The 24,777-nt window shown below is 37.6% G+C and overlaps 2 protein-coding genes and 3 long non-coding RNA genes across 6 annotated transcripts; 2 read left to right on the top strand and 3 right to left on the bottom strand.

Moving 5' to 3' along the window:
- Positions 1–57: 57 nt before the first annotated feature.
- On the bottom strand, positions 58–827 carry LOC148919919 (uncharacterized). The gene is made up of 2 exons (XR_016123884.1): positions 496–827; positions 58–401 (listed from the first exon to the last, which is right to left on the bottom strand). It is a non-coding gene; the product is annotated as an uncharacterized LOC148919919 (long non-coding RNA).
- Positions 828–3,963: 3,136 nt separating this feature from the next.
- On the bottom strand, positions 3,964–5,689 carry LOC103324257 (small ubiquitin-related modifier 1-like). Its single transcript, XM_008226297.2, has 3 exons — positions 5,494–5,689; positions 4,839–4,988; positions 3,964–4,281 (listed from the first exon to the last, which is right to left on the bottom strand). Exons 1-3 carry the CDS (start codon positions 5,548–5,550, stop codon positions 4,225–4,227), a joined length of 264 nt encoding a protein of 87 aa, XP_008224519.1. The 5' UTR covers positions 5,551–5,689; the 3' UTR covers positions 3,964–4,224.
- A 2,097-nt stretch (positions 5,690–7,786) lies between these two features.
- LOC148919920 (transcription initiation factor TFIID subunit 1-like) lies at positions 7,787–10,639 on the top strand. The gene has a single exon (XM_089044490.1). It carries the CDS (start codon positions 7,787–7,789, stop codon positions 10,637–10,639), a length of 2,853 nt encoding a protein of 950 aa, XP_088900616.1.
- A 4,994-nt stretch (positions 10,640–15,633) lies between these two features.
- LOC148919921 (uncharacterized) lies at positions 15,634–18,551 on the bottom strand. Of its 2 annotated transcripts, none has more exons than XR_016123882.1 (3): positions 18,109–18,551; positions 17,890–17,990; positions 15,634–16,966 (listed from the first exon to the last, which is right to left on the bottom strand). It is a non-coding gene; the product is annotated as an uncharacterized LOC148919921 (long non-coding RNA). The 2 variants fall into 2 exon arrangements; XR_016123883.1 differs by having other exon boundaries at positions 18,085–18,551.
- Positions 18,552–22,963: 4,412 nt separating this feature from the next.
- Positions 22,964–24,275, top strand: LOC103324258 (uncharacterized). Its single transcript, XR_513580.2, has 2 exons — positions 22,964–23,384; positions 24,190–24,275. It is a non-coding gene; the product is annotated as an uncharacterized LOC103324258 (long non-coding RNA).
- Positions 24,276–24,777: the final 502 nt, after the last annotated feature.

The following is a 24,777-nucleotide window of genomic DNA, read 5'->3' on the forward strand; positions in this document are numbered from 1 at the left end:
AACAAATCCATCACTCTAACTCGTTGATACCCATTGCTTGTCACTATCATCAGTATATATTTCAACATACATTCAAATATACATAACCTGTATTTTCTGCTCACTAGTGTCTGACAATCTCAAGGATATGCTGATATCTATAACTTGCATTGGGCAGATATACAATTTCTCATTAAGTTATAACTTATAATTAAAGGAGTTTTATCAAACTCACTTAACACAACAAATTGACAGACATTATTGAAATGATTAAACATTTTACTGAGGAAAAAGAAAAAGAAAAGACAACTCAAAGAGTACCTTTTCTGAATATTGTCAGATGATGAAACACAAACTTGCCGAGCAAACATATTGATCATTTCATCCACCTCCTGTCTTGATACTTCATTTATTTCTCGAATCTGCAGATTATATACAAAAAGGTTATAGTAGTTTAATGTTAAAAAAAATTTGTGAAGTGATCCAACATGAAATGTCGTTTGAATCCAATTTTACCTTATTTAGTAATAAGGATTTTTCTTCGGTGGCTCTTTCAAGAGCAGTTGTGACAGAAGTGAGAAAAGAACCAAGCAAACTATGGGAGGAGTTGTCGTCGGTGTGGTGAGGTGAACATGTCGTTTGGGAGAGTGCCAACTGCCAAGAGAGAAGAGAATAAGGCGGGAAACATGGAGGGGAATGGAATTAGATGAATTAAGAGTCTCATGATCTCTCTTCTATGGACCTGACTTGTGCTTCACTGCTTCGGCTTCCCAGCCTCAAGCTGAAATTTGCAGCTAAATTATTTCAATTTCGGGTTTCAAACTTTCAGTCAATTGGCTAGGCGGGCTCTAGGCTGGCGCTAGGCGGCTAGGTGGTTTCTAGGCGGGCGCTAGGCAGCTAGGCGGTGGCTAGGCAGTGGCTAGGTGGCTAGGCGAGCTGTAGGCGGTCGCTAGGCGGGCTCTAGGCGGCTAGGCGGTCGCTAGGCGGGCTCTAGGCGGCTAGGCGGTCGCTAGGCGGTCGCTAGGCGGCCAGGCGGGTTGGGTCTTTTCTTGGTGCCGAACCCCGGAGGACGAAGCAACGACTGCGAGTGCAAGTTCCGTCCTCTGCGAGTGCAAGCTTCGTGTTCGTTGGAATATATTTAAATAGTATAGCCGAACGGCTATACGTTCGAATCTATTTAGAAAGGAAAGTATAGCCGATCGGCTATACGTAAAATAAATTCGAACTCCACATCATATAGCCGGACGGCTATACTTTTAAATATACAATTTTGTCATATTATTTTAAGGTTTGGGGCTAAAATACAAATAACATGAGAAGAAAGTTCCAAATGCACATCATATCTCATTGAAAAATCTACAAATTACTGTCCAACTTCTTAAATTACCGTGACAAGAAGATGAACTAGGTATGCACAAAGCAAAATGATGGTGATAGCTCTCTTTAGAAAGTATAAGGTAGTTCTTTGTTAATAAGTTACAAAAATATGGAATACAAAGTTATTCACCATATAAAATCAGATTCACCTCGATACTGTCATATCGATGGATAATGCCAAGATATTTAGCAGCTGCTTTTTGTACTTGTATATTCGCTTTGTCTGCACATCAAACATTGCATCGAAACTAGCTTGCAGTTGAAAGTGTCAATAAATTTCAGTGTAATCTATTAGACATACCTTCAAGACAAAAGAGAAAAGATGAACAGGATAGAAGTTCTAAGAACTTGTGACCAAACCTTCACACCACTCATTGATTCAATGTACTCAGCGAGCCTCATTTTGTTAACCTTCTTAACCTACAACACGAGCAAATATACAACAGATTTAAATAATAATAATAATACAATAGAAGCCAAAAGCTTAATATATTTTTGGTTCCTAAGCAAATATCAAGCCTAGAGAGTACCATCATCCATTCTTGTTGAAGGTCAGGATCTGCTGCATATGCTCGCAAGCCAGTTGCAAGCATTGTCCCACGCTTTATTCCAACCCAAATTCTCTTCACCAACAAGCACTCTCATGACCTCAGCTATTTTTTAGAGATAGGTGGGTATCACTGACCTGCAGAGCACCCTAATTAAGACAAGGAAAAATGAGCCTAGGACAAAAGGAAACAGAAAAGCAAACATGAATGACCATCAGAGGAAAGTAATAAATATAAGTTCATTAATTGTAGCTAAACAAGCTGCCAGATTGGGTATTCCCTATAAATCAAGACTTAGACCTTCTCTGGAAATTCATCAAAGTTACTGTGAGCCTCTTTATATCTCCGAATTATGTCTTATATGGATGCTGAGGCAAAGACATATATTGTTGCTTCAATCGCAGTTCCTTCCCCTGTAATACAAAATAAAGTGAAAAGGGAAACATACTAAATGAGAATATCTATGAGTTATCCACATAGAAACCAGGTAACTGAGTTGATGACTTTTCTCCGGAACTTCTAAGAGAGTACATTTTCTCAGAAACATGCAGATAAAACAAAAAAACAATAATTATGTTTAATGTTTACATGGTGGATAGAAACACAGGGAAATAAGACATGCAAAAGTAAGAAGGAAAGCTTGGTGTTGGTGAGAGATAAGACTTTGGGGGCGTAGGCATGAAGAAAGACGTGCAAAAGTAAACAAGGAAGGTAAAAAAAAGGGACAGGACGTTAAGTTTGACATTATTTGGGTTAGAGTAATTATTATTTTTAATTAAGAGTAAATTGGGTTTTTGCTTGAAGAATGATGTGTCAATTTTTAAAGTCTCTTATATTATATTTAATGAGGTGGCGTACGGAAGACAAAAGTCAAGCATATCCAAGCAAAGGTAAAAGTCGGGAATTTAATAGGAGAAATTGACAATTCCCTTGTTTGGCAAGTTAAGCTCAGAATTTATTAAATGACGCGCGGAAAAAATCATGGAAATTGGAGCATCAAATTACAAGTTTAATTTCCATCAAAATAGGAGGTCATTTAACAATGTCCATAGTGTCATTTACAAAATTCGACATACATAAATCCAAACATTGCAATCTTCAATTGCCAGAAATTGAAATGATAGAAATCAAAATTCCGTCATTTTAGAATTCTATGTAATTTTCAATTTTTCATCCAAACAAAGGGTCATATTCCCCTCCTATAATAAACAAAGATCATCATTTAATACAACATTCAAGACCAATTTGTCCCAATTAACAATTTAGAATTACAATTTTATCCAACGACAAAAACCCTTTGTAATTTTTATTTTATTTTATATATTTCTAACTTAGGTATAATTGGTATAATTGGAAAACTAACCAAAGTTTGCTTTCCATTGTAGAGATGAGAGAAACGCATGCTGGTCTAAATACTTACTAGTATTACCAGTCAATGAAAGATTGAATTTCTTCAAAATGCTAAATAAAAAAAAAAACTTTAATTTTAATTACCAAGTGCCAAAATCCACATATGGAGTCCAACTTGTACATGTATGAGTATGACACGAGTTGTTTTATTTTCTCTTATTTTTTGTCTTTTGGTGTGGAAAGCTTGCGGCCTTTTACCTTTTATTTTTGGACAAGTTATGTGATGTTTTTAATTTTTTACCTTCTCACAAAAAAGTTGAAACTTTTAATTTCTCCCCCTAACAAACTTATTGACAGATGAGTTCGTTTTTCTATTCCCCTCCTAAACTAAAGTTGGTTTAGAGGACTTTAGTTGGCTTTGCTAAAGACTCTTTCGTTATAAGAGGCAACAAGATGACATGAGAACAGAAAACACAGCACAATCTTAACTACTGTTTAAAATAACCAACTAGAGCTCTTGCATCTTTTCACAATGTTGGAAGAGGCGCAAGATCGAATCTCCCGTCTCCGTTAATAAATAAAAAAACTATAATTAACTTAACACAGCATAAGATAAAGAATCAGATAAGGAGAGAATCAATGTTGATTAGGAAACTACACATGCTAGCGCAAGCTTTAGCAGAGCAAGAACAAAGAAACAAACATCATATTAGTACCTGGCCAGTGCCACCAAGGCTAATGGGCTGGACTGGCAAGATTTTTTTACTGCTGTTATCCAATGGTTCACGTTCAAACTGTGTTTTTTTTTCTAAATAACTAACAGCCATCTCAATATCTAACGGCCCACATTCAATCAAATAAAGTTCAACAGTAGAAAATAGAATCCAAAGTTTTACTATCTATCAATCTAGCTCATATCCAAATTTTCACGAACTCCTTCCTGCATATATATCATGATGGCTTTAACTTTTCAAGCTCCATCAACGAGCTCAAGGGCATCGATCTCATCACCATCTTCCATTCCAAGCTGCACAAAGTTAAGTAGCAACTAATAAGAATCAATGGACACATGATTGAAAACAGAAATATATAGTGCTTGACTTTAAATTCCACAAGAAGCATAATTTTTGTTCAAACTGGCTTTGATGCATCAAAGGGCATCAGCTAGTAAAGTAACAATCATTTCACCAACAATTAAATTACAGCTTATGATGACCTATCATGAATTCGATGGTAGTCGAACCTAAGCCCTGTCGGATGTAACACAAAGCCAACAAGCTATAAAGGGTAGTTTTTAGCTCTATACAAGTCATGATGCATAATATAATCCCCACTTTGGAGAAATACAACAATAATCTACATTATCAACTACAAGTAGCCCACTACTAATTGCACTGAGCCCTTTCGAGTGAAAACCATAAATGTAGAGGGTCCATTGAGCATTCTCTCACCCGAAAGGTAGTATAATATTTAGTTCACGCTTGGACTTAGTAGTGCATTCCTACAAGGCCCGTGACACAACTCTAGCAACAATGAAATTTATTTTCATGCTTAACATTCTAAGTAACTTTTATGAACTTTTACCTCCTCCGGAGTTTTGTTCTTCTCGAGTCCGACGCCATCAAACGTGAATTGCATTGATTTGGGGTCAAGGGAACGCTTTTTGCAGAATGCTTCCATGAGTTTTTGCAGTTTGATGCTTCGTTTAACCCGGAAAAAAGTTTGAACTCCATCCTACACGTGGATCTCATCATATAACAAATGAATCCCATCAAACTATAGTGGATCTATTTATTCTAAGATATGGCATTATAACTCATTGATAATTTGGTGATATTCAACAGAGAAAACATGAAACTAAATAAGGTACGGCGGGTAGAAAAGTCAATGTACACAATCAACAGAGAAAACAAAGAAATTAATCAACAAAATAAATAAACAAGAAGGAAAGATGATTGGTAAACTAACAAAACATTGAAATTTAGGGGGAAAATAATGATTGGTGCTTGAGTTAATTGAGGGCAATTAATATAAAAATCATGAGAGAGAAAATATTTTATCCATCTTAGTTCTTACATAAACCCATCAACCCCCGAAGTCTCCCAGTAACCTTAACGGAAACCCAATTTCTTCCTTTCATTTCGTTATAGGAAAAGGAAAATTAGAAAGGAAAAAAAAAACAAGGTTAACATTTTTCATTAACAACACATGCAAGGAAAAGAGTGGGAGAGAATCAAACCTTGTTGTACTGAACCTTGAGCTTCACAGTGTCTTCATCAGATCGACCTCTAGACATCTTAAGAGCTGGGGGTTTTCCTTTCTCTGTGTAATTGTGTTGTGTTCTTGGGAGCTTTTTTTGGAGTCAGAAGTTCTGTTCTTGGGAGCTTTGTGTCTTTGTGTTTTTCTTTTCGGTTTTTATTTATTTAAGTTTTGTGTGAAATAGTTCATGCGTACGTACTACGTACATAGCTTTGAAGAGAAGAGCAGGTGAGGTGCAATCAATGTAATAGATTTGGGAAGGTTACGTGCTGCACCAACTTCAGAGACTGACCCGTGACTTTCCCTCTTTTGGTAAATAAAATTATGACTTCAAAATTATTTTTAATAAATGATTTCAAAATGAAGGGTATAATGGTAACTTCATCCAATTTGTTTATTTACCAAATTGGATCAAAATTCTCCCCATCTCCTTTCGGAAATATTTTTGCTCATCATTTTAGCCCAATGTGTACCCTAATTACCCTTCTCAACACTTGACACGTGTCCATGAACCAAACCATAGTTAACTTTTTACTTTGTATTTATGGAACTATGGTTACGCCCATGAACAAGTGTCAAATGTTGAGAAAAATGATGAGATCAGAGTACACCTTGAGTTAAAGTGGTGAACAAAAATGCTCTCTATCCTTTCCCTCCTAACATGCCACACCCTCAAACTTCTATAAGTCAGCTCACCATTGCAAGTCTAGTAGTAAATTGTTATATCCTGTTTTTATTTTTATTATTTTTATTTTTTAACCAAGTGAAAATTGCAATTAGATTAACATCTATAAAATATAATCTTTCTCTCGTCTGGCACAAAAGCCTAATGTAAAGACCATTGATTTACAAGTTAATGCTATTTTTAACTATGCTAGACTCCGTTGGCAAGGCCAATACAAAGACTAACATAAGGATTTAGTGAAAATCTGTTTTCTATAGAATTGATTTCAACTGAGCATCATGAACAATTTTATTTGTCAAATCATATGGAGTTCATAACTATGATCGCTGATGAAATTGGTTAATTTTAATTTTGAGTTAAAATTCATGTTTCATTGTAAATCTATTTTCTATTAAGTTGATTTCAAAAGATGAATATATTTGGATCAAAACTAATTAGCCTTGCTGCATGAATTAAATACAATAGGGAGTGGACTGTTGTGGAATGTAGCTCATTTTCAGTCTTTGATATCTCATAACTTTGTTACCCACAATACTTTGTTAACCACATCTACATATTACACACAGTATTACATATGATAAAAGACAGATAGAGGAATCCGGATTGTCCCTCATTGTCATCAACGAAACATTGTCAAATATAGGGGTGGGCGCGGTCCAGTTCGGTCCGGTTCTCACCTCAAACCGAAATTAGAACCGGTATTATTTAACCGGTCAAGTTTGGCCTAGTTTAGGCCAAAAAAATTTCAAAAACCGACCGGTTCGATTTTGATCGATTCCGGTTTTGAACTAGATTATTAATTTTTTATTTTTTTTTATTTTTTTAATAAAAATAGTATAATAAATAACTTATTTTTTTGGCTTAAAAATTAACAAATAATCCAATTCATACGTTTAAAATTTTTTGAAGTTGAACTTGGAAAAATAGTGATTATAAAATTTAAAATATGGCATTAGATTTTAAAAATTTGTAAAATATATATATGTCCGGTCCGGTGCGGTGAGGTGTAAAATCGGAACCAAAACCGGTTGGAATCGATTTGGTCTGGTTTCGATCCGGTTTGTTGACTTTTTTGGTCAACTATTTTTTTTTCTGGTTTTTTTTCACCGATTCGGTTCGGTGTTCCGGTTTTTCGGTCCCGATGCCCACTCCTAGTCAAATACTTATCTAAATTTTGAAAGAGGTCCCCAATAATTATTGAAGAAACAAAACAAAAAACAAACAAAAAAATTGGGCCCTCGCTTGATCAGAATGTCTTATATTGGGCCCTCGCAGGCTTCCAAATTTCTGGGCCTCTAATTTCTCAGTTTTCTCCACAACGCTCACAGTTAGAGCAGAGGCTGAGACCTCTCGCTCTTAACTCAAAACCCTAATGGAGAGCAACGAACGCTTCTACTCGCTAAATCCTAGCATTTGTGTGACAAGGCCACCGATTCTTTAAGAAGCAGATACATATATATACATATACCCTTTTGCCAAGCACCTTTGAAACTAAAAATTGGGGCAAAAAAGAGGATACCTTTAAGGCTCCACCAGCAATCCCTAACAGGCCTGAAGAAAGCAGAGGGCGCGAGGGAGGAAGAACAACATGGGTTACGATTCGTGTGATGAGGAAGTTTACGAGGAGTTTGGTAGGGGTAATCGATTTCTAGGGTTCATGTTTGGCAATGTCAATGAATCTGGTGATCTTGACGTCGATTATCTTGACGACGATGCAAAGGAACATCTTGCTGCGTTTTCTGACAAGCTCGGCCCATCTTTGATAAAACTAGATCATACGGATGTTGAACAAGAATATGATGGTGACAAGGCTGACAATGCAGTTGATTATTTTGATTTTGATGAGGATTTTAAGGAGGACCATGACCCCTTGTTGCCCAGAAACGAATATGATCTTTATGTTGATCAAGTCTCATTGGCTTCTTTGGGGCCCACTACCACCACAGGTTCTGTGTTTGATGATGAAAATTACGATGAGGAGGAAATTGAAGAGCAAGTGGAACATGATCATGTGGTTGCAACTGAAAACAAAGTTGATGTTGATGTTCAAACTATTTCCTTACCAGCTGAGGAGTGTCAAGTGTTTTCAGATAAAAGTTGCAATTTAACTCCCACTCCACTGCCAGTTCTATGCATAGAAGATGGATTGGCCATCTTACGATTTTCGGAAATCTTTGGTGCAGATCATGATAGGCGTAGCTACTCCGTTCCTAAACATGGGCATATGAAATCCATGGATGTTTCTGATGATATTGTCGAAGATGACGAAGAAGAGGCATTCTTGCAAGGATTTCAGTCTTTGACAGTGAAACATGGCATCTCAGAGTCCTCATTCGAGGATGATGATTCGAACTTCACAAAATTAAAGGACTTGTGTTTCGTTGCTGAACCAATGAAACAGGATCTAACAGTACATGTTTCTGAGGAAAGGGAAAGGCAATCACCTTTGGTTTCTAAATTTTTCCCTCTTGATCAACAAGACTGGGAAGATGGAATTGTTTGGGGCAATTCTCCTATAGCAAGTGACAGTGACGTTGAGAGTTGTGAAATATCAGGACCTGATCATGAAGCCTCAGTTAAAAATGACACAGAACCTGATAATGGGCCACAAAATATGCTGCATAATAGCTCATCTAGTAATTCATCACTTACTTTCTCAGCAAGCAGATGTCATCCCCAAATTTTGCGCCTAGATGTGGATGACAGTGCAGACAGTACAAGGCAGAATGCTGGTGAGAAGCTTCAACAGAGTGATGGTGTGAGGCAATTAATTCGCAAACTTGCTTCACAAAACCAGGACATGCTGGAAGGATCTTGGTTAGACCAAATAATATGGGACCCTGATAGTGATACACCTACTGAGAAGCCAAAGCTTATCATTGATCTTCAAGATGAGCAAATGCTTTTTGAGGTTTTGGATAACAAGGACAGTGAACATCTAAGGCTTCATTCAATGGCCATGATGGTATCTTGCCCTCTAAAGCCGAGCAATGGTGATTCTTTTGAGCTGATAGATAATGAAGGTCAATGTAGTTGGCAAGATGTTGCAAGTGATAGATATTATTCAAAGAGCAAAACTGCTTATCAACCGAAATCAAATTCTAAAAAACACACAGCGAGAGGCATAAAGGGTTATCAATCCCAACCTGCACTGGGGAAGAAAAAGTCTGCTGCTTGTCGAGGACGCGCCACTGTTACTGGAGCAGATCATACTGATCCGCGCAGACTAAGCATGGAGGCTGCACGAGAGGTTCTTCTTAGATTCGGTGTTTCTGATGAACTGATTGCGAGGCAGACTAGATGGCATCGGATTGCAATGATAAGCAAGCTTTCCAGTGAGCAAGCTGCATCTGGGGTCAAAGTTCAGAGTTTTTCTTCAGCCATAGGTGGGGATGAAAATGAGAATGGCTGTGAAGGAAATAATGGCGATCTAGATTCTTTTGCGGGCAATTTGGAAAATCTGCTTGATGCAGAAGAATGTGATCAAGAAGGTCAAGGTCTGGGAGATGATCATGAATCCAAGCATGATAAACCGGATGGTGTCAAAGGGCTTAAAAAGAGAAGCCGGCCATCCATCCCTCAGACAGAAGAGGAAATTGAAGATGAAGCAGCTGAACAAAGCAGGCTGCTCATGGATGATGATAAGACTGCGAGGAAGAAGAAGAAAGTAAGATTTGTGGAGGAGGAAGCAGGGTTGGCTCCTGGCTCGCAAACATGTTTTGGTATCGAAAATCCAGAGAGGCCAGTGAAGCAAATCATTGGTGCAGCCAAAGCTAAGGGATCCTATGCTTCAAAAGAGAATCCAGTTGGAGATGCAAAAGTTGCTGGTAATCTTCCCAAAATAAACAAGACTGGAAAATGTAAAGGAATTAGAAATACTGATACTGCTGAAGGTACAGATCTGATGAATAAGAAACTGATAATATCAATAAATGGAGATAAGGGGTTTCAGGAGAAGAAGTCAGCGAGACAGAGTTTCAACTGTGGAGCATGTGATCAGCCTGGACACATGAGAACAAACAAGAACTGCCCCAAGTATATTCATGGAGAAGATATCCATAGAGCTTCTCAAAAATCGGCTACTCTAAATCCATCTTGTCAATCTCAGCTGAAAACAAGGGCAAAGGAGCTGATACCTAAAAGCTCTGCAACTAAAATTTCAGTGATCGAAGCTTCCCAGGTTGAAAACCTTGGTCTGAGCACAAAGCTTCCTAGATTGAAATTCAAATGTGGGCCTAACAAAATGAAGTCTGAAAATGTGCCAGTTGAACCCCCTAGTGTGAACCATGATACTGAATCACAAAAGGCAACTGTTGCTATACAGGCACCAGCAAATACAGATAGAGAAGAGGTGGAAAGTTCCCAACAGAAAGAGCTGCATCGATATCATAAGAAAATTGTAATTAAACTTCCAAAAAAAACTATTGATTTTAGATCATGATCATCAGGTCGATTTGCGTAAAGAAAATATACAACTTTGACTTCATCTCAGATGGCAGAAGCATCAATGAAAGAAAGTAGTTGCATCTCTTGTGTAAATTTATGACTCTGAGTTGTAATTTGCATAACAATCATTTAACCAATAATACCATCCTTGAAAGAAGACTTTCTCTTAAAGATTTGTCTTCCCAAAACTATAGCTGCCTCCCAAAATTTGTCCACATACGTATCAGTTCTGAAATAATTTGTGAATGCTCAAACAATAATTCTTCGGTGAAAGGCAACCAAGACACCAGCAAACAAAGTTACAAAACTAAAGTTAATTTCAGGGTGACAAAGAAAGAGACTCTACATCTATCGAAACACATGTACACTAAGATACTTAAAAGAAAACTTATGAATCAATAAGCTGCTTGAGAAAGTAGAATTATATGATAAAACCCGGTGACAGAACAACTACTTTTATTTCGATATTCATTTTGAAATCTTCTTGTAAGGGTAGGAGATTAAGTCATAAAACCAAAAGGCTTAGTAATTTTAGGATCACTTGCTTTACTTCTAGAAAATCGATACTTAGCCATCATGAAGGATTGAGGCTTTCTGTTTATTGAAAATGTTAGTTTACTGAGAAGAAACTAAGAAAAATCATCAGCATTCGAACGAAAACAGCTAGAATCTATTAATCCCTAAAAAGAAGAACAGACTTAAACAACAACAGAAAACCCTACTTTCAAGATACCATTTTCATAAGACAAAAAGTAGATTGTGAAGTCATATCTTGGGCAAATCAATTGAACAAAGAAAACGATTTTACTTCTTAATGGGGAATATGTAATTGCAGCTTCTTTGGAGCAAAGGACAATAGCAGACATGATAAACCGATTAATTAAAAACTGTCACTATTTCCAAGTAAATTGAAAACAAATCCATCACTCTAACTCGTTGATACCCATAGCTTGTCACTATCATCAGTATATATTTCAACATACATTCAAATATACATAACCTGTATTTTCTGCTCACTAGTGTCTGACAATCTCAAGGATATGCTGAGGCAGATATACAATTTCTCATCAAGTTATAACTTATAATTAAAGGAGTTTTATCAAACTCACTTAACACAACAAACTGACAGACATTATTGAAATGATTAAACATTTCAATGAGGAAAAAGAACAGATGATGAAACACAAACTTGCCCAGCAAACATATTGATCATTTCATCCACCTCCTGTCTTGATACTTCATTTATGTCTCGAATCTGCAGATTATATACAAAAAGGTAATAGTAGTTTAATGTTAAAAAAAATTTGTGAAGTGATCCAACAGGAAATGTCGTTTGAATCCAATTTTACCTTATTTAGTAATAAGGATTTTTCTTCGGTGGCTCTTTCAAGAGCAGTTGTGACAGAAGTGAGAAAAAGAACCAAGCAAACTATGGGAGGAGTTGTCGTCGGTGTGGGGAGGTGAACATGTCGTTTGGGAGAGTGCCAAGAGAGAAGAGAATAAGGCGGGAAACGTCGGGAGGAATGGAATTAGATGAATTAAGAGTCTCATGATCTGTTCTTCTATGGACCTGACTTGTGCTTCACTGCTTCGGCTTCCCAGTCTCAAGCTCAAATTTGCAGCTAAATTTTTTCAATTTCGGGTTTCAAACTTTCAGTCAATTGGCTAGGCGGGCGCTAGGGGGCTAGGCGGCTAGGTGGTTTCTAGGCGGGCGCTAGGCAGCTGGGCGGGCTCTAGGCGGTGGCTAGGTGGCTTGGCGAGCGCTAGGCGGGTAGGCGGTCGCTAGGCGAGCTCTAGGCGGCTAGGCGGTCGCTAGGCGGCTAGGCGGTCTCTAGGCGGCTAGGCAGTCTCTAGGTGGGAGCTAGGCGGCCAGGCGGGTTGGGTCTTTTCTCGGTGCCGAACCCCGGAGGACGAAGCAGTGGCTGCGAGTGCAAGGTCCGTCCTCTGCGAGTGCAAGCTTCGTGTTCGTTGGATGTTTACATAGTATAGCCGCGAGGCTATACTGTTCGAATCTATTTAGAAAGTATAGCCGAGCGGCTATATGAAAAAAATTCGAACTCATTTGAAGAATATAGTCGTGCGGCTATACTCTTTAAATATACAATTTTGTCATATTATTTTAGGGTTTGGGGCTAAAATACGAAAAACATGAGAAGAAAGTTCCCAACTGCACATCATATCTCATTGAAAAATCTACAAACCCTAGGATAAAATAATTACTTTTAATTAAATATTCATTTTGAAATCTTCTTGTAAGGGTAGAAGATTTAGTCATAAGAGGATAATAAGAGTAATTAGGATTCAAAAATGGATCATTTACTCCTTCACCACCGTGGCCATTAGGATTCAAAAATTGACGGTAAAGAGGATAATAAGAGCAAACTACTCTACCACCCCAACAATCCCGACCAATAGAGCCTTCACCCCTGAAATTACTAATATGAGAAGCAAGCTTCAATATTTCTTAATCACTCTCATTGAAACCTTTACACTTCTTGGCATCCAGCAGCAAAAGGTTTTTGCAGCCCTGTAGAATTACGACAAAATCATCCCGATAAATCTGTGAGTCCATCAAGGTCAGGTTCTTGAAATTGGGCAAAAGGTTAACAATCGACATTGACGCATCTCAACCAAGAGACTCAAACAAAGTTAAAGCATAAAAGTTCTTGCAGTAAATTAATGCTGATCTGCTCAATGATTTTCACAAGATTATAGCTGCTTCCCAAAGAAAGCTCCTTCAAATTTTTCCACTTGCATATGAGTTCTGGAAATATGCACCTAGTTTCATACAACAGTTCTTCAGCCACAGACAGAGACTTGAGGCAAGGACAGCTGCAAAGATAATTGAAGTCATCATATACACACTAACAAAACAAATATATTACATTGAACTTAAGTAATCTTGAGATTAAAACTTACAAATATATTGCATTGAAAAATAAAACCAATATTAATTAATGATGATGAAGGAATTAACTAATACGAAAATTACATACGTACTAAAGTTCGTGCATATATATATAGCCATCGATTGATAATGCATGCATGCATGCATTTAAATATAAATACACATACCTAGTGAAGAAGTGTATGATTTCATGTTCGCGAGTGTGCCCATTCTAGAGAATGTCAAGAAAATGGTTCTCTCGTGATCATAATATTGCGGAATGGCGTCCACTTCCTCCTCATGATGACCCCTTTCATCATTCAAACCACCATAGCCCTGTGGAGGAGTTGGAATTTCTGCAAAATGGTGAGCGATGTTGGAAGCGAGATAGAAATAAAAAGGAAAAAAAATGAAAAACAACTGAACATTCTTCTTTACTTCTCATTCTCATATCCTACATGTTTCATATAACCATTCTCCATTTCTAATAGGAATATTCATAATAGGGTTATTCGCAGCAATGGTCCATCAATATATCCGTAGTTACATTTAGGTCACTGAAATCAATTATTACTTGCAGAGGTCACTCAAATATGTGTTTTGTTGCACTAGTAGTACTTCCGTCAAATTCTGTTAAATTTTCTGTCAAAAGTGAGGATAAATTTGGAAATTAATCCACATCCCTCCCCTTCCCCACAACCCTCCATTGCTGCAACTCAATCCTTGCCGACACCAAAAATTCAATTAAAAAGATGCCTCACAGCAACAATAATATTTTCAAATATTCATAATAAATACCTTCAGACCAGCAAACAGATTCAAGATCTCGCATTGGTCTTCCATAAATCACATCGGTCTTCCATCACCTTCAAACCACCAACCCTTCTCCTAAATCACATCGGTCTTCCATAATCTTCAAACCCATATTCAAATACAACAATTTAAAACCCGACCCTTTTGCAAGAGCCACTAAATCTGACTCCTGGGTTTGTAGACTTTTGAAACAAAAATGAAAAAGGGTAAGTGCTGAAATGATGAATCTTTGGACCTCCAGAGGGAGCAAACAAGAATGGAAGGTTGAACCATAGGTTCGGCACAAGAGGAATCTTTCTTAGACTTGGTTCGCCGTCAGTTTGCAAACCATCGAGAGGTTGAGAGGGAAGAGGGGTTGGTGGGTTAGGGTTTTGAAGTTTTGTGTAGTAGATCTGTGGGAATTTTTATTATTTGATATTCAATTTGAATTTCCAAATTTACAAATTTACAAATTTTGAAGTTGTGGAGGATAGGGAGGGTTGTGAATGAATTTCCGAATTTACCCTCACTTTTGACAGAAAATTTAACAGAACTTGACTGAAGGACTACTGGTGCAACAAAACACATATTTGAGTGACCTCTACAACTAATAATTGAGTTCAGTGACCCAAATGTAACTACGGGTATAGTTGAGGGATCATTGCTGCAAATAACCCTTCATAATAATATATATATATATATATAAAACAATAGTGGGGTTTGCTGCTATTGAATTTTTGGAGAATGTTTGTCAGGATCGGAGGAGCGTCCACAAAGGGGGTATATTGCTCTCCAGTTTCCTTCGTGACTAATCCATCTTCTACCCTCAACTTGAACAAATTTGGAAGTTGGCCTTCATTTCTTTCTTCAACATACCTTGAATAATTGTGTGAGTTATCCAATCTATCTAAGATACCATGCTTAAGTCCTAGCATCATAAAGTGCATGTGAGTATAAGATATGGGGGATTGGTGGAATTAGAAAGAGAATTGCGTCCTTTACAAGGGCATCGCATATCATGGAGAACCAAACAAAGGGTTTGCATTTACTAATTTTGGATGTGAATCATCCTTGTTCTGGAAATCCAGAAGTTCATTAGAAATCCTCTCTTTAAGTAACACAACGCAAAAATAAATTACATCCTTGGATTTCTAATAATGAACTATTGGGATTCAAATGAGTAACCATAGCTAAGAAAAGAAGAGGATCTAGATCCTTATAATTTTCGGTTCGTGTTATTAAATCCTCTTATTCAATTAGAAATGAGAGTGATATACCACACAATTAATTAAATTTGAAAATTCCAAAGAAACGAAAAAAAAAACATACAAGTTAAAATGAATGCTTATATGTTGAGAGACTGAATTTGTTCTATATGTGTGATTCTTACTTGAATATGACCAAATTCACAGCTTCACATCAAAACGCCAACAAAGAAATAATCCTAGATATAAACCTTGTACGACATATTCAAGTAAGGTTATAGCTAAAATCATGCTAAAGAGGAAATCGAAGAAGAAACTGGAAAAAAAAAAAAACTCAGTTATAATGTGACCATGCCTTAGCAGTGCCAGGCCATTTTTTGAGCAAGCTGCATCTGGGGTCAAAGTTCAGAGTTTTTCTTCAGCCATAGGTGGGGATGAAAATGAGAATGGCTGTGAAGGAAATAATGGCGATCTAGATTTTTTTGCGGGCGATTTGGAAAATCTGCTTGATGCAGAAGAATGTGATCACGAAGGTTTAGGCATAGGAGGTGACCATGAATCCAAGCATGATAAACCGGATGGTGCCAAAGCGCTTAAAAAGAGAAGCCGGCCATCCATCCCTCAGACAGAAGAGGAAATTGAAGATGAAGCAGCTGAATAAAGCAGGCTTCTCATGGATGATGATAAGACCGCGAGGAAGAAGAAAGTAAGATTTGTGGAGGAGGAAGCAGGGTTGGCTTCTGGCTTGCAAACATGTTTTGGTATAGAAAATCCAGGGAGGCCATTGAAGCAAATTATTGGTGCAGCCAAAGCCAAGGGATCCTATACTTCAAAAGAGAATCCAGTGGGAGATGCAAAAGTTGCTGGTAATCTTCCCAAAAGAAACAAGACCGGAAAATTTAAAGGAAATAGAAATAACGATACTACTGAAGATACAGATCTGATGATTAAGAAACTGATAATATCAATAAATGGAGATAAGGGGTTTCAGGAGAAGAAGTCAGCGAGACAGAGTTTCAACTGTGGAGCATGTGATCAGCCTGGACACATGAGAACAAACAAGAACTGCCCCAAGTATATTCATGGAGAAGATATCCATAGAGCTTCTCAAAAATCGGCTACTCTAAATCCATCTTGTCAATCTCAGCTGAAAACAAGGGCAAAGGAGCTGATACCTAAAAGCTCTGCAACTAAAATTTCGGTGATCGAAGCTTCCCAGGTTGAAAACCTTGGTCTGAGCACAAAGCTTCCTAGATTGAAATTCAAATGTGGGCCTAACAAAATGAAGTCTGAAAATGTGCCAGTTGAACCCCCTAGTGTGAACCATGATACTGAATCACAAAGGGCAACTGCTGTTATACAGGCACCAGCAAATACAGATAGAGAAGAGGTCGAAAGTTCCCAACAGAAAGGGCCATCTGCGGAAGCGAAGAAAGAACTGCATCGATATCATAAGAAAATTGTAATTAAACTTCCAAAAAAACTATTGATTTTAGATCATGATCATCAGGTCGATTTGCGTAAAGAAAATATAGAACTTTGACTTCATCTCAGATGGCAGAAGCATCAATGAAAGAAAGTAGTTGCATCTCTTGTGTAAATTTATGACTCTGAGTTGTAATTTGCATAACAATCATTTAACCAATAATTCCATCTTTGAAATAAGACTTTCTCTTTATGACTCTGAGTTGTAATTTGCATAACAATCATTTAACCAATAATACCATCTTTGAAATAAGACTTTTTCTTAAAAGATTTTTCTTCCCAAAACTATAGCTGCCTCCCAAAATTTGTCCACATACGTATCAGTTCTGAAATAATTTGTGAATGCTCAAACAATAATTCTTCGGTGAAAGGCAACCAAGACACCAGCAAACAAAGTTACAAAACTAAAGTTAATTTCAGGGTGACAAAGAAAGAGACTCCACATCTATCGAAACAAATGTACACTAAGATACTTAAAAGAAAACTTACGAATCAATAGGCTGCTTGAGAAAAGTAGAATTATATGATAAAACCCGGTGACAGAACAACTACTTTCATTTCGATATTCATTTTGAAATCTTCTTAATGGGGAATATGTAATTGCAGCTTCTTTGGAGCAAAGGACAATAGCTTGTCACTATCATCAGTATATATTTCATCATACATTCAAATATACATAACCTGTATTTTCTGCTCACTAGTGTCTGACAATCTCAAGGATATGCTGATATCTATAACTTGCATTGGGCAGATATACAATTTCTCATTAAGTTATAACTTATAATTAAAGGAGTTTTATCAAACTCACTTAACACAACAAATTGACAGACATTATTGAAATGATTAAACATTTCAATGAGGAAAAACAAGGAGTACCTTTTCTGAATATTGTCAGATGATGAAACACAAACTTGCCCAGCAAACATATTGATCATTTCATCCACCTCCTGTCTTGATACTTCATTTATATCTCGAATCTGCAGATTATATACAAAAAGGTAATAGTAGTTTAATGTTAAAAAAAATTTGTGAAGTGATCCAACAGGAAATGTCGTTTGAATCCAATTTTACCTTATTTAGTAATAAGGATTTTACCTCGATGGCTCTTGGCGGGCGCTAGGCGGCTAGGCGGGCTCTGGGCGGGCGCTAGGCGGCTAGGCGGTCACTAGGCGGCTAGGTGGTTTCTAGGCGGGCGCTAGGCGGCTAGGCGGTCGCTAGGTGGCTAGGCGGGCGCTAGGCGGCTAGGTGGTTTCTAGGCGGGCGCTAGGCGGCTAGGCGGTCGCTAGGTGGCTAGGCGGGCGCTAGGCGGTAGCTAGGCCGGCTCTTGGCTGCTAGGCGGTCGCTAGGCGTGCTCTAGGCGGGCGCTAGGCGGCTAGGCGGCTAGGCGGTCGCTAGGCGGCTAGGCGGTCGCTAGGCGGCTAGGCAGTCGCTAGGCGGGAGCTAGGCTGCCAGGCGGGTTGGGTCTTTTCTCGGTGCCGAACCCCGGAGGACGAAGCAGTGACTGCGAGTGCAAGTTCCGTCCTCTGCGAGTGCAAGCTTCGTGTTCTTAGGAATATATTTAAATAGTATAGCCGGTCGGCTATACGTAATCTATTTACAAAGTATAGCCCCTCGGCTATACGTAAATTTATAGAAACGCATTTGAAGAGTATAGCCGTGCGGCGATACTCTTTAAATATACAATTTTGTCATATTATTTTAGGGTTTGGGGCTAAAATACGAAAAACATGAGAAGAAAGTTCCCAACTGCACATCATATCTCATTGAAAAATCTACAAATCCTGGGACAAAATAACTACTTTTAATTCAATATTCATTTTGAAATCTTCTTGTAAGGGTAGGAGATTTAGTCTTAAGAGGATAATAAGAGTAATTAGGATTCAAAAACGGATCATTTACTCCTTCACCACCGTGGCCATTACGATTCAAAAATCGACGGTAAAGAGGATAATAAGAGCAAACTACTCTACCACCCTAACAATCCCCACCAATAGAACCTTCACACCTGAAATTACTAATATGAGAAGCAAGCTTCGATATTTCTTCATCACTCTCATTGAAACCTTTACACTTCTTGGCATCCAGAAGCACAAGAGTTTTTGCAGCCCTGTAGAATTACAACAAAATCATCCCGACAAGTCTGTGAGTTCATCAACGTCGGGTTCTTGATATTGGGCAAAAGGTTAACAATCGACATTGACGCATCTCTTCCAAGAGACTCAAACAAAGTTAAAACATAAAAGTTCTTGCAGTGAATCTGCTCAATTATTTTCACAAGATTATAGCTACCTCCCAAAGAAAGCTCCTCCAAATTTTTCCACTTGCATATGAGTTCTGGAAATATGCATCTAGTTTCATACAACAGTTCTTCAGCCACAGACAAAGACTTATGGCAAGGACAGCTGCAAAGAAAATTAAAGTCATCATAACAAAACAAATATATTACATTGAACTTAAGTAATCTTGAGATTTAAACTTACAAATCTGCAGCAAACATCAAGGCTTTTTCAATGCACCACCCAGGTAGCTTGAGAAAAGTAACAATACCGTTGCTACAGCTAATGACAAACATTATAAAAACAGTGACATAAATTTTTTTCCTGCTAATTCCATATAAAAATTGAAACTTTCTTAGGAGGGTAGGAGTTGTCAAGAAAGGAAGGACCTCCGCAACAGAAGGGTCAAATACTTTTACTTCTGGAAAATCAATATTCAGCATAATGGATTGGTGCTTGCTCTGTACCATGACTTGCAAACAAAAGGGACATCACAAAGCAGCAAGACCAAGCCAACTCTACCCTAAACATTCACGAGACAGTCAATGTGCAACTCCTCCCATCTTCGTTGATCCTCCATCTACAACAAAGCAATGCAGCTATAAGTAAACCTGTCTTATAATTATATATAGAACCAAATGCTACCAAACGATTGCCAATGGTCATGAAAAAAGATATCACTCGTAAAAGAATAAAAGACATCACTTGGAAAAGAATTAGTACCTCAACGCAGGAGAAAGCTGGAGATATTAAGGTAGTTGAAAGCAATGGACTTCCCATATTGCTCACCCAAAATTTAAAAATAAAAAAAATAAGAAACAGAGCGTCGGGTTTATTGGAAATGGAAGAACATTGCCGATGCATTGCCAATTTTTTATCTTTCGGGAGGTTAAGAATATGACTTTCGGTTTCCCCAGAAAAAAAAAATTAATAATAACACTTCAATTACACAGCGAACTGCTAGAAATGAGTGTATTGTTTGCTCTTCTCAATAAAACACGAAATTCCTTGTTGCTGATCAATTGCTCTTCTAAGAACGGGGGTGGTTTAGGAAGCCCATTGTGGATGCTCTACCCATCTAAAATAAATAAAAGAAAATAGAAAATCATCCTGCCATAAACTGAATCTTCAGAATTACCTAGCTAGAACAACTAATTCAAAATTTCTGCATTCTCTCTCCTCAGTCATCACTTGTAACTTGTAAGCCTACACACTTTTAAGTATTTTAAAAATTGTCACAGTTGTATGAGTAATAAAATAAATATAGGCCAACAAAAAAGGTGAACAAAATGACCAAGAAGAAGTGTCTAGTATGGTAATAACAGAAGGATTGGGGTACAAAAAAGTGTTTGTAATCTAATTAACTTCTATTTCTTCGATTCAAAGAAAAACTTGCACGTAACTTGTTTCATACACATTTCTCACAATTCCATATTTTGTCAAGTTCATACTACTCGAAAACTATATAATAATTCAGGGAAGATTATATGTAGTGGGCTGCAAGAGCTGCAGTTCCCAACTCTAGCAAAGCAAAATGTTCTCTTCACAAGGGTGTCGTGGCAACAAGAACTTATTGGTTGTGATCTGGTATACCAACTTGGGGAAGACGTATTATTCTACCGGGTTATTTCCTGGCCCACTTCCCTTCCGTTAATATAAAATACGACCTTTTCTTCACCGTTTAGGACAGCTGCAACAGTGGAAGCACAACGAAACACATGGGAGGCATAGCGAGGTTCCCTGCCTCCTTGCATATACAGTACGCAGCTTCAATTTCCCCAAATGTACTATCAATTTTAAAAATAAAACCAATGTTAATTAATGATGAAGGAATTCACTAATACGAAAATTGCATACGTACTAAAGTTCGTGCATATATATATATATATATATATATATATATTTATTTATTTATTTATATGCAAAACCGATATATAACAAGCCATCGATTGATAATGCATGCATGCATGCATTTATATATATACACATACCTAGTGAAGAAGTGTGTGATTTCATGTTCGCGAGTGATGCCCATTCTGGAGAATGTCAAGAAAATGGTTCTCTCGTGATCATAATATTGCTGAATGGCGTCCACTTCCTCCTCATGATGACCCCTTTCATCCTTCAAACCACCATAGCCCTGTGGATGAGTTGGAATTTCTGCAAAATGGTGAGCCATGTTGGAAGCGATATAGAAATAAAAAGAAAATGAAAAACAACTGAACATTCTTCTTTACTTCTCATTCTCATATATACCCTACATGTTTCTTATAACCATTCTCCGATTCTAATAGGAACATTCATAATGACAACTGAAGTGAAATGCAATATAGTGGGGTTTGCTGCTGTTGAATTTTTGGAGAATGATTGTCAGGATCATAGGTGCGTCCACAAAGGGGGTATATTGCTCTCCAGTTTCCTTCGTGACTAATCCATCTTCTACCTTCAACTTGAACAAATTTAGAAGTTGGCCTTCATTTCTTTCTTCAACATACCTTGAATAATTGTGCGAGTTATCCAATCTATCTAAGATACCATGCTTAAGTCATAGCATCACAAAGTGCTATAAGATGGGGGATTGGTGGAATTAGAAATAAAAAAAAAAATGCGTCCTTTAGAGGGGCATATCATGGAGAACCAAACAAAGGGTTTGCATTTACTAATTTTGGATGTCAATCATCTCCTTGTTCTAGAAATCCAGTAGTTCATTAGAAATCATCTCTTTTAGTAACACAACTCAAAAATGAATTACATCCTTGGATTTCTAATGAATATTGGGATTCAAATGAGTAAGCATAGCTAAGAAAAGAAGAGGATCTAGATCCTTATAATTTTCGATTCGTGTAATTCAATCCTCTTATTCAATTAGACATGTGAGTGATATACCACACAATTAATTAAATTTGAAAATTCCAAAGAAACCAAAAAAAAAAATACAGTGAAAATGAATGCTTATATGTTGAGAGACTATGAATTTGTTCTATATGTGTGATTCTTACTTGATTATGACCAAATTCACAGCTTCATTTCAAAACGCCAACAAAGAATTAATCCTAGATATAAACCTTGTAAGACATATTCAAGTAAGGTTATAGCTAAAATCATGCTAAAGAGGAAATCGAAGAAGAAACTGGAAAAAAAGAAAAACTCAGTTATAATGTGACCATGGAAAGTCCTAGTGGCAGGCCATTTTTTGTAGTCAATGTCATCAATGGTAGTCCATCCAGTAGGCTCTCCATTCTTGTATTCAGCTGCACAGGAGTCCTGCACGGTGCACCACAGCCATCATTACCACTAGCATAGCTAACACCTTCATCACCATAATCATGGTTGCTAGAATCTCTGTGATCAAGATCAGTTGTATATCATGGGAGTCACGGGTTGGAGTTTTGTTTTATCTTTCCTGGCTCTTTATGTCGATCTGAGTACGTGTACCTCTTTATTTTTTCTAATAATAAATTTGTCTCATATCCGTTTAGGTTGTCCAAAAAACAAGTTCACTAATTTTTTTTAGGTCGATTGGTTGTTTTATTTAATCAAGTACTGTTGCTTGATTTGTTCTTTTTATCCAGTGAAAATTGTATTAACAATCTAGTTACAAGGGTCAATACACTCCAGGAGGTGGTACGTCCCATCATCCAGAAAATATTACCTTCCTCCTATCACATCCTCAAAGGGGTCAAAGGGGTGTCAATGTACGCATGGAAAACCTCGAGAGGTGTCAATGCATACAAGTGTAGAAAGATAAGACTTTCTCATCAAAAGCCCAAAACCAAATATCAAAATGAAACCAAACGAAAAGTTAGAGAGCCCAGAATCTGAACCCAAATAAGTGAATAGTCCAAGGGGAGCCCATAACTGGCCACGAAGAAGTTAACGGCTACTAATTCCTAACAAGATTGGGAAACAAAGAAAACAAGGAAGCCGCTCATAAATACCCACTTACCCAAAAGAAACACCAAAAAATTAAAAACCCACTTCCAAACCCCTCCCTCTCTTCTCCTCTTTCAAGTCTAAAACGATCAGAACAGAACCCTTCTCTCTCGGCTCCCCACTGTAACTGTCTTTCGTGCTCTCTCTCCTCTCTCTTACCAGGTGATCTCTCTCTCTCTCTCTCTCTCTCTCTCTTCTGCCTGTCTCTCTCGAATTTGAAGAAGAGAAGGGTATATAATTGATTTCTTTGTATGCAAGATTTGATTTTTAACACACTTGCAGCACGCGAATGCTTTCACTTTGTCTATTAGGGCTTTTCTTTTTGTCTTTTATTTTCTGGGTATATACCTATTAGGGTATTTGATAAATATTGTTAATTTTTATAATCAACTTTGAGTGCTGCTAAATTTACGATATAAAATTGGAACTGGGGCCGCTGGGATATGCGGGTCTTTTAAATTTAAAGGGCTAAGGATGAGTGGGGCCCTCATGTGGTGCAATTACCACAATGGGGTTCGTCTTCAAATTTCAAAACCTCATCGGTTGGAGGTGGAGTGGAGGTTTATTTACTTTTAAGCTTTCCTCAACAGAGGAATTTCTGTTCATCTGTTTCTCTAGAAATAGAGATGGTTTGTCGGGCACGCATGCATTGTAGTTCAGTGATCAGAACCATTTATTTTGTTTATTCGTTATGAGAGTGTGTTCGCTTGTTCATAAGCTATCTGTCTGTTCTTGCAAAACAAATCCCTCTCCTAGAGGGGAAAAACTTAGCTATCCCGAGTGTATACCCTCACTCCCTCCATCTCTCGTCATGTGACATATCATGTGATTAGAGAGAGAGGTGTACCCCCGTTTCAATTAAGTTTTTCAACTCCTAAAGTGCTTGATACAATACATACAAAATAATTTAATTTTTTTTTGTTATTGGTTGCTATTCCCTAAAAGTCATTCCAACTTCATATGGCAGGTTGCATCAGTCTGATGAACCAAGGCATCAGTGAGGAACCAGGGCACTAAATTTCTCTCCTTGATATCCTGTCCTGAAAAAGAAAATTTCCTGCATTCGGTTGCGGGGAAATTTTCTGAGAAACGGAAAGAAGATCAAGATGGAAAAGAATCCGAGGGAAAATGCCTTGGCCTACGTACTGAATCAAGTACAAGGAGTCAAACATTTCAAGGATGCTCAAGAGAAGTTAAAAAAGAGCATATATGATAGAGGCTTTCTTCTCTTCAAAAAGGTTAGAGAGAAACTTGGTAAAGACAAGTTCGTCGAATTCCTAAAGCAACTGCAAAGGTATAGCAATGGAATTATAGATTTGACGGAGTTTTTAAACTTGGTGGACGATGCAGTTCGAGACGATCAAGATCTTATGAACGACATTGATGCTTTTTTGGAGCATTGTGATAAGGAGCAGATGAATTGGTCGCTTAGGAATGAAAGTTGACTCTTAACAAGTTTTGTTGTAGTTAGTTCCATTCACCATTTTATGAACTTGTGGATTTTGAAGGTGTGAATTTGTTCAACTTCTCTTTTCTGCTTTAACATTTGAACCAA

This window comes from Prunus mume, linkage group LG2, assembly GCF_029339155.1.
Source record: "Prunus mume cultivar Tortuosa linkage group LG2, ASM2933915v1, whole genome shotgun sequence".
NCBI classification, from domain to species: Eukaryota; Viridiplantae; Streptophyta; class Magnoliopsida; order Rosales; family Rosaceae; genus Prunus; species Prunus mume.

Excerpts from the sequence above, each read along its gene's own strand:
- LOC148919920 (XM_089044490.1), top strand. The coding sequence starts at position 7,787 with ATGGGTTACGATTCGTGTGATGAGGAAGTTTACGAGGAGTTTGGTAGG.
- LOC103324257 (XM_008226297.2), bottom strand. The coding sequence starts at position 5,550 with ATGTCTAGAGGTCGATCTGATGAAGACACTGTGAAGCTCAAGGTTCAG. Across the intron at positions 4,989-5,493 it reads TCAAGGTTCAGTACAACAAG|GATGGAGTTCAAACTTTTTT; the intron begins GTTTGATTCTCT and ends ATCCACGTGTAG. Across the intron at positions 4,282-4,838 it reads AGAACAAAACTCCGGAGGAG|CTTGGAATGGAAGATGGTGA; the intron begins GTAAAAGTTCAT and ends AACTTTGTGCAG.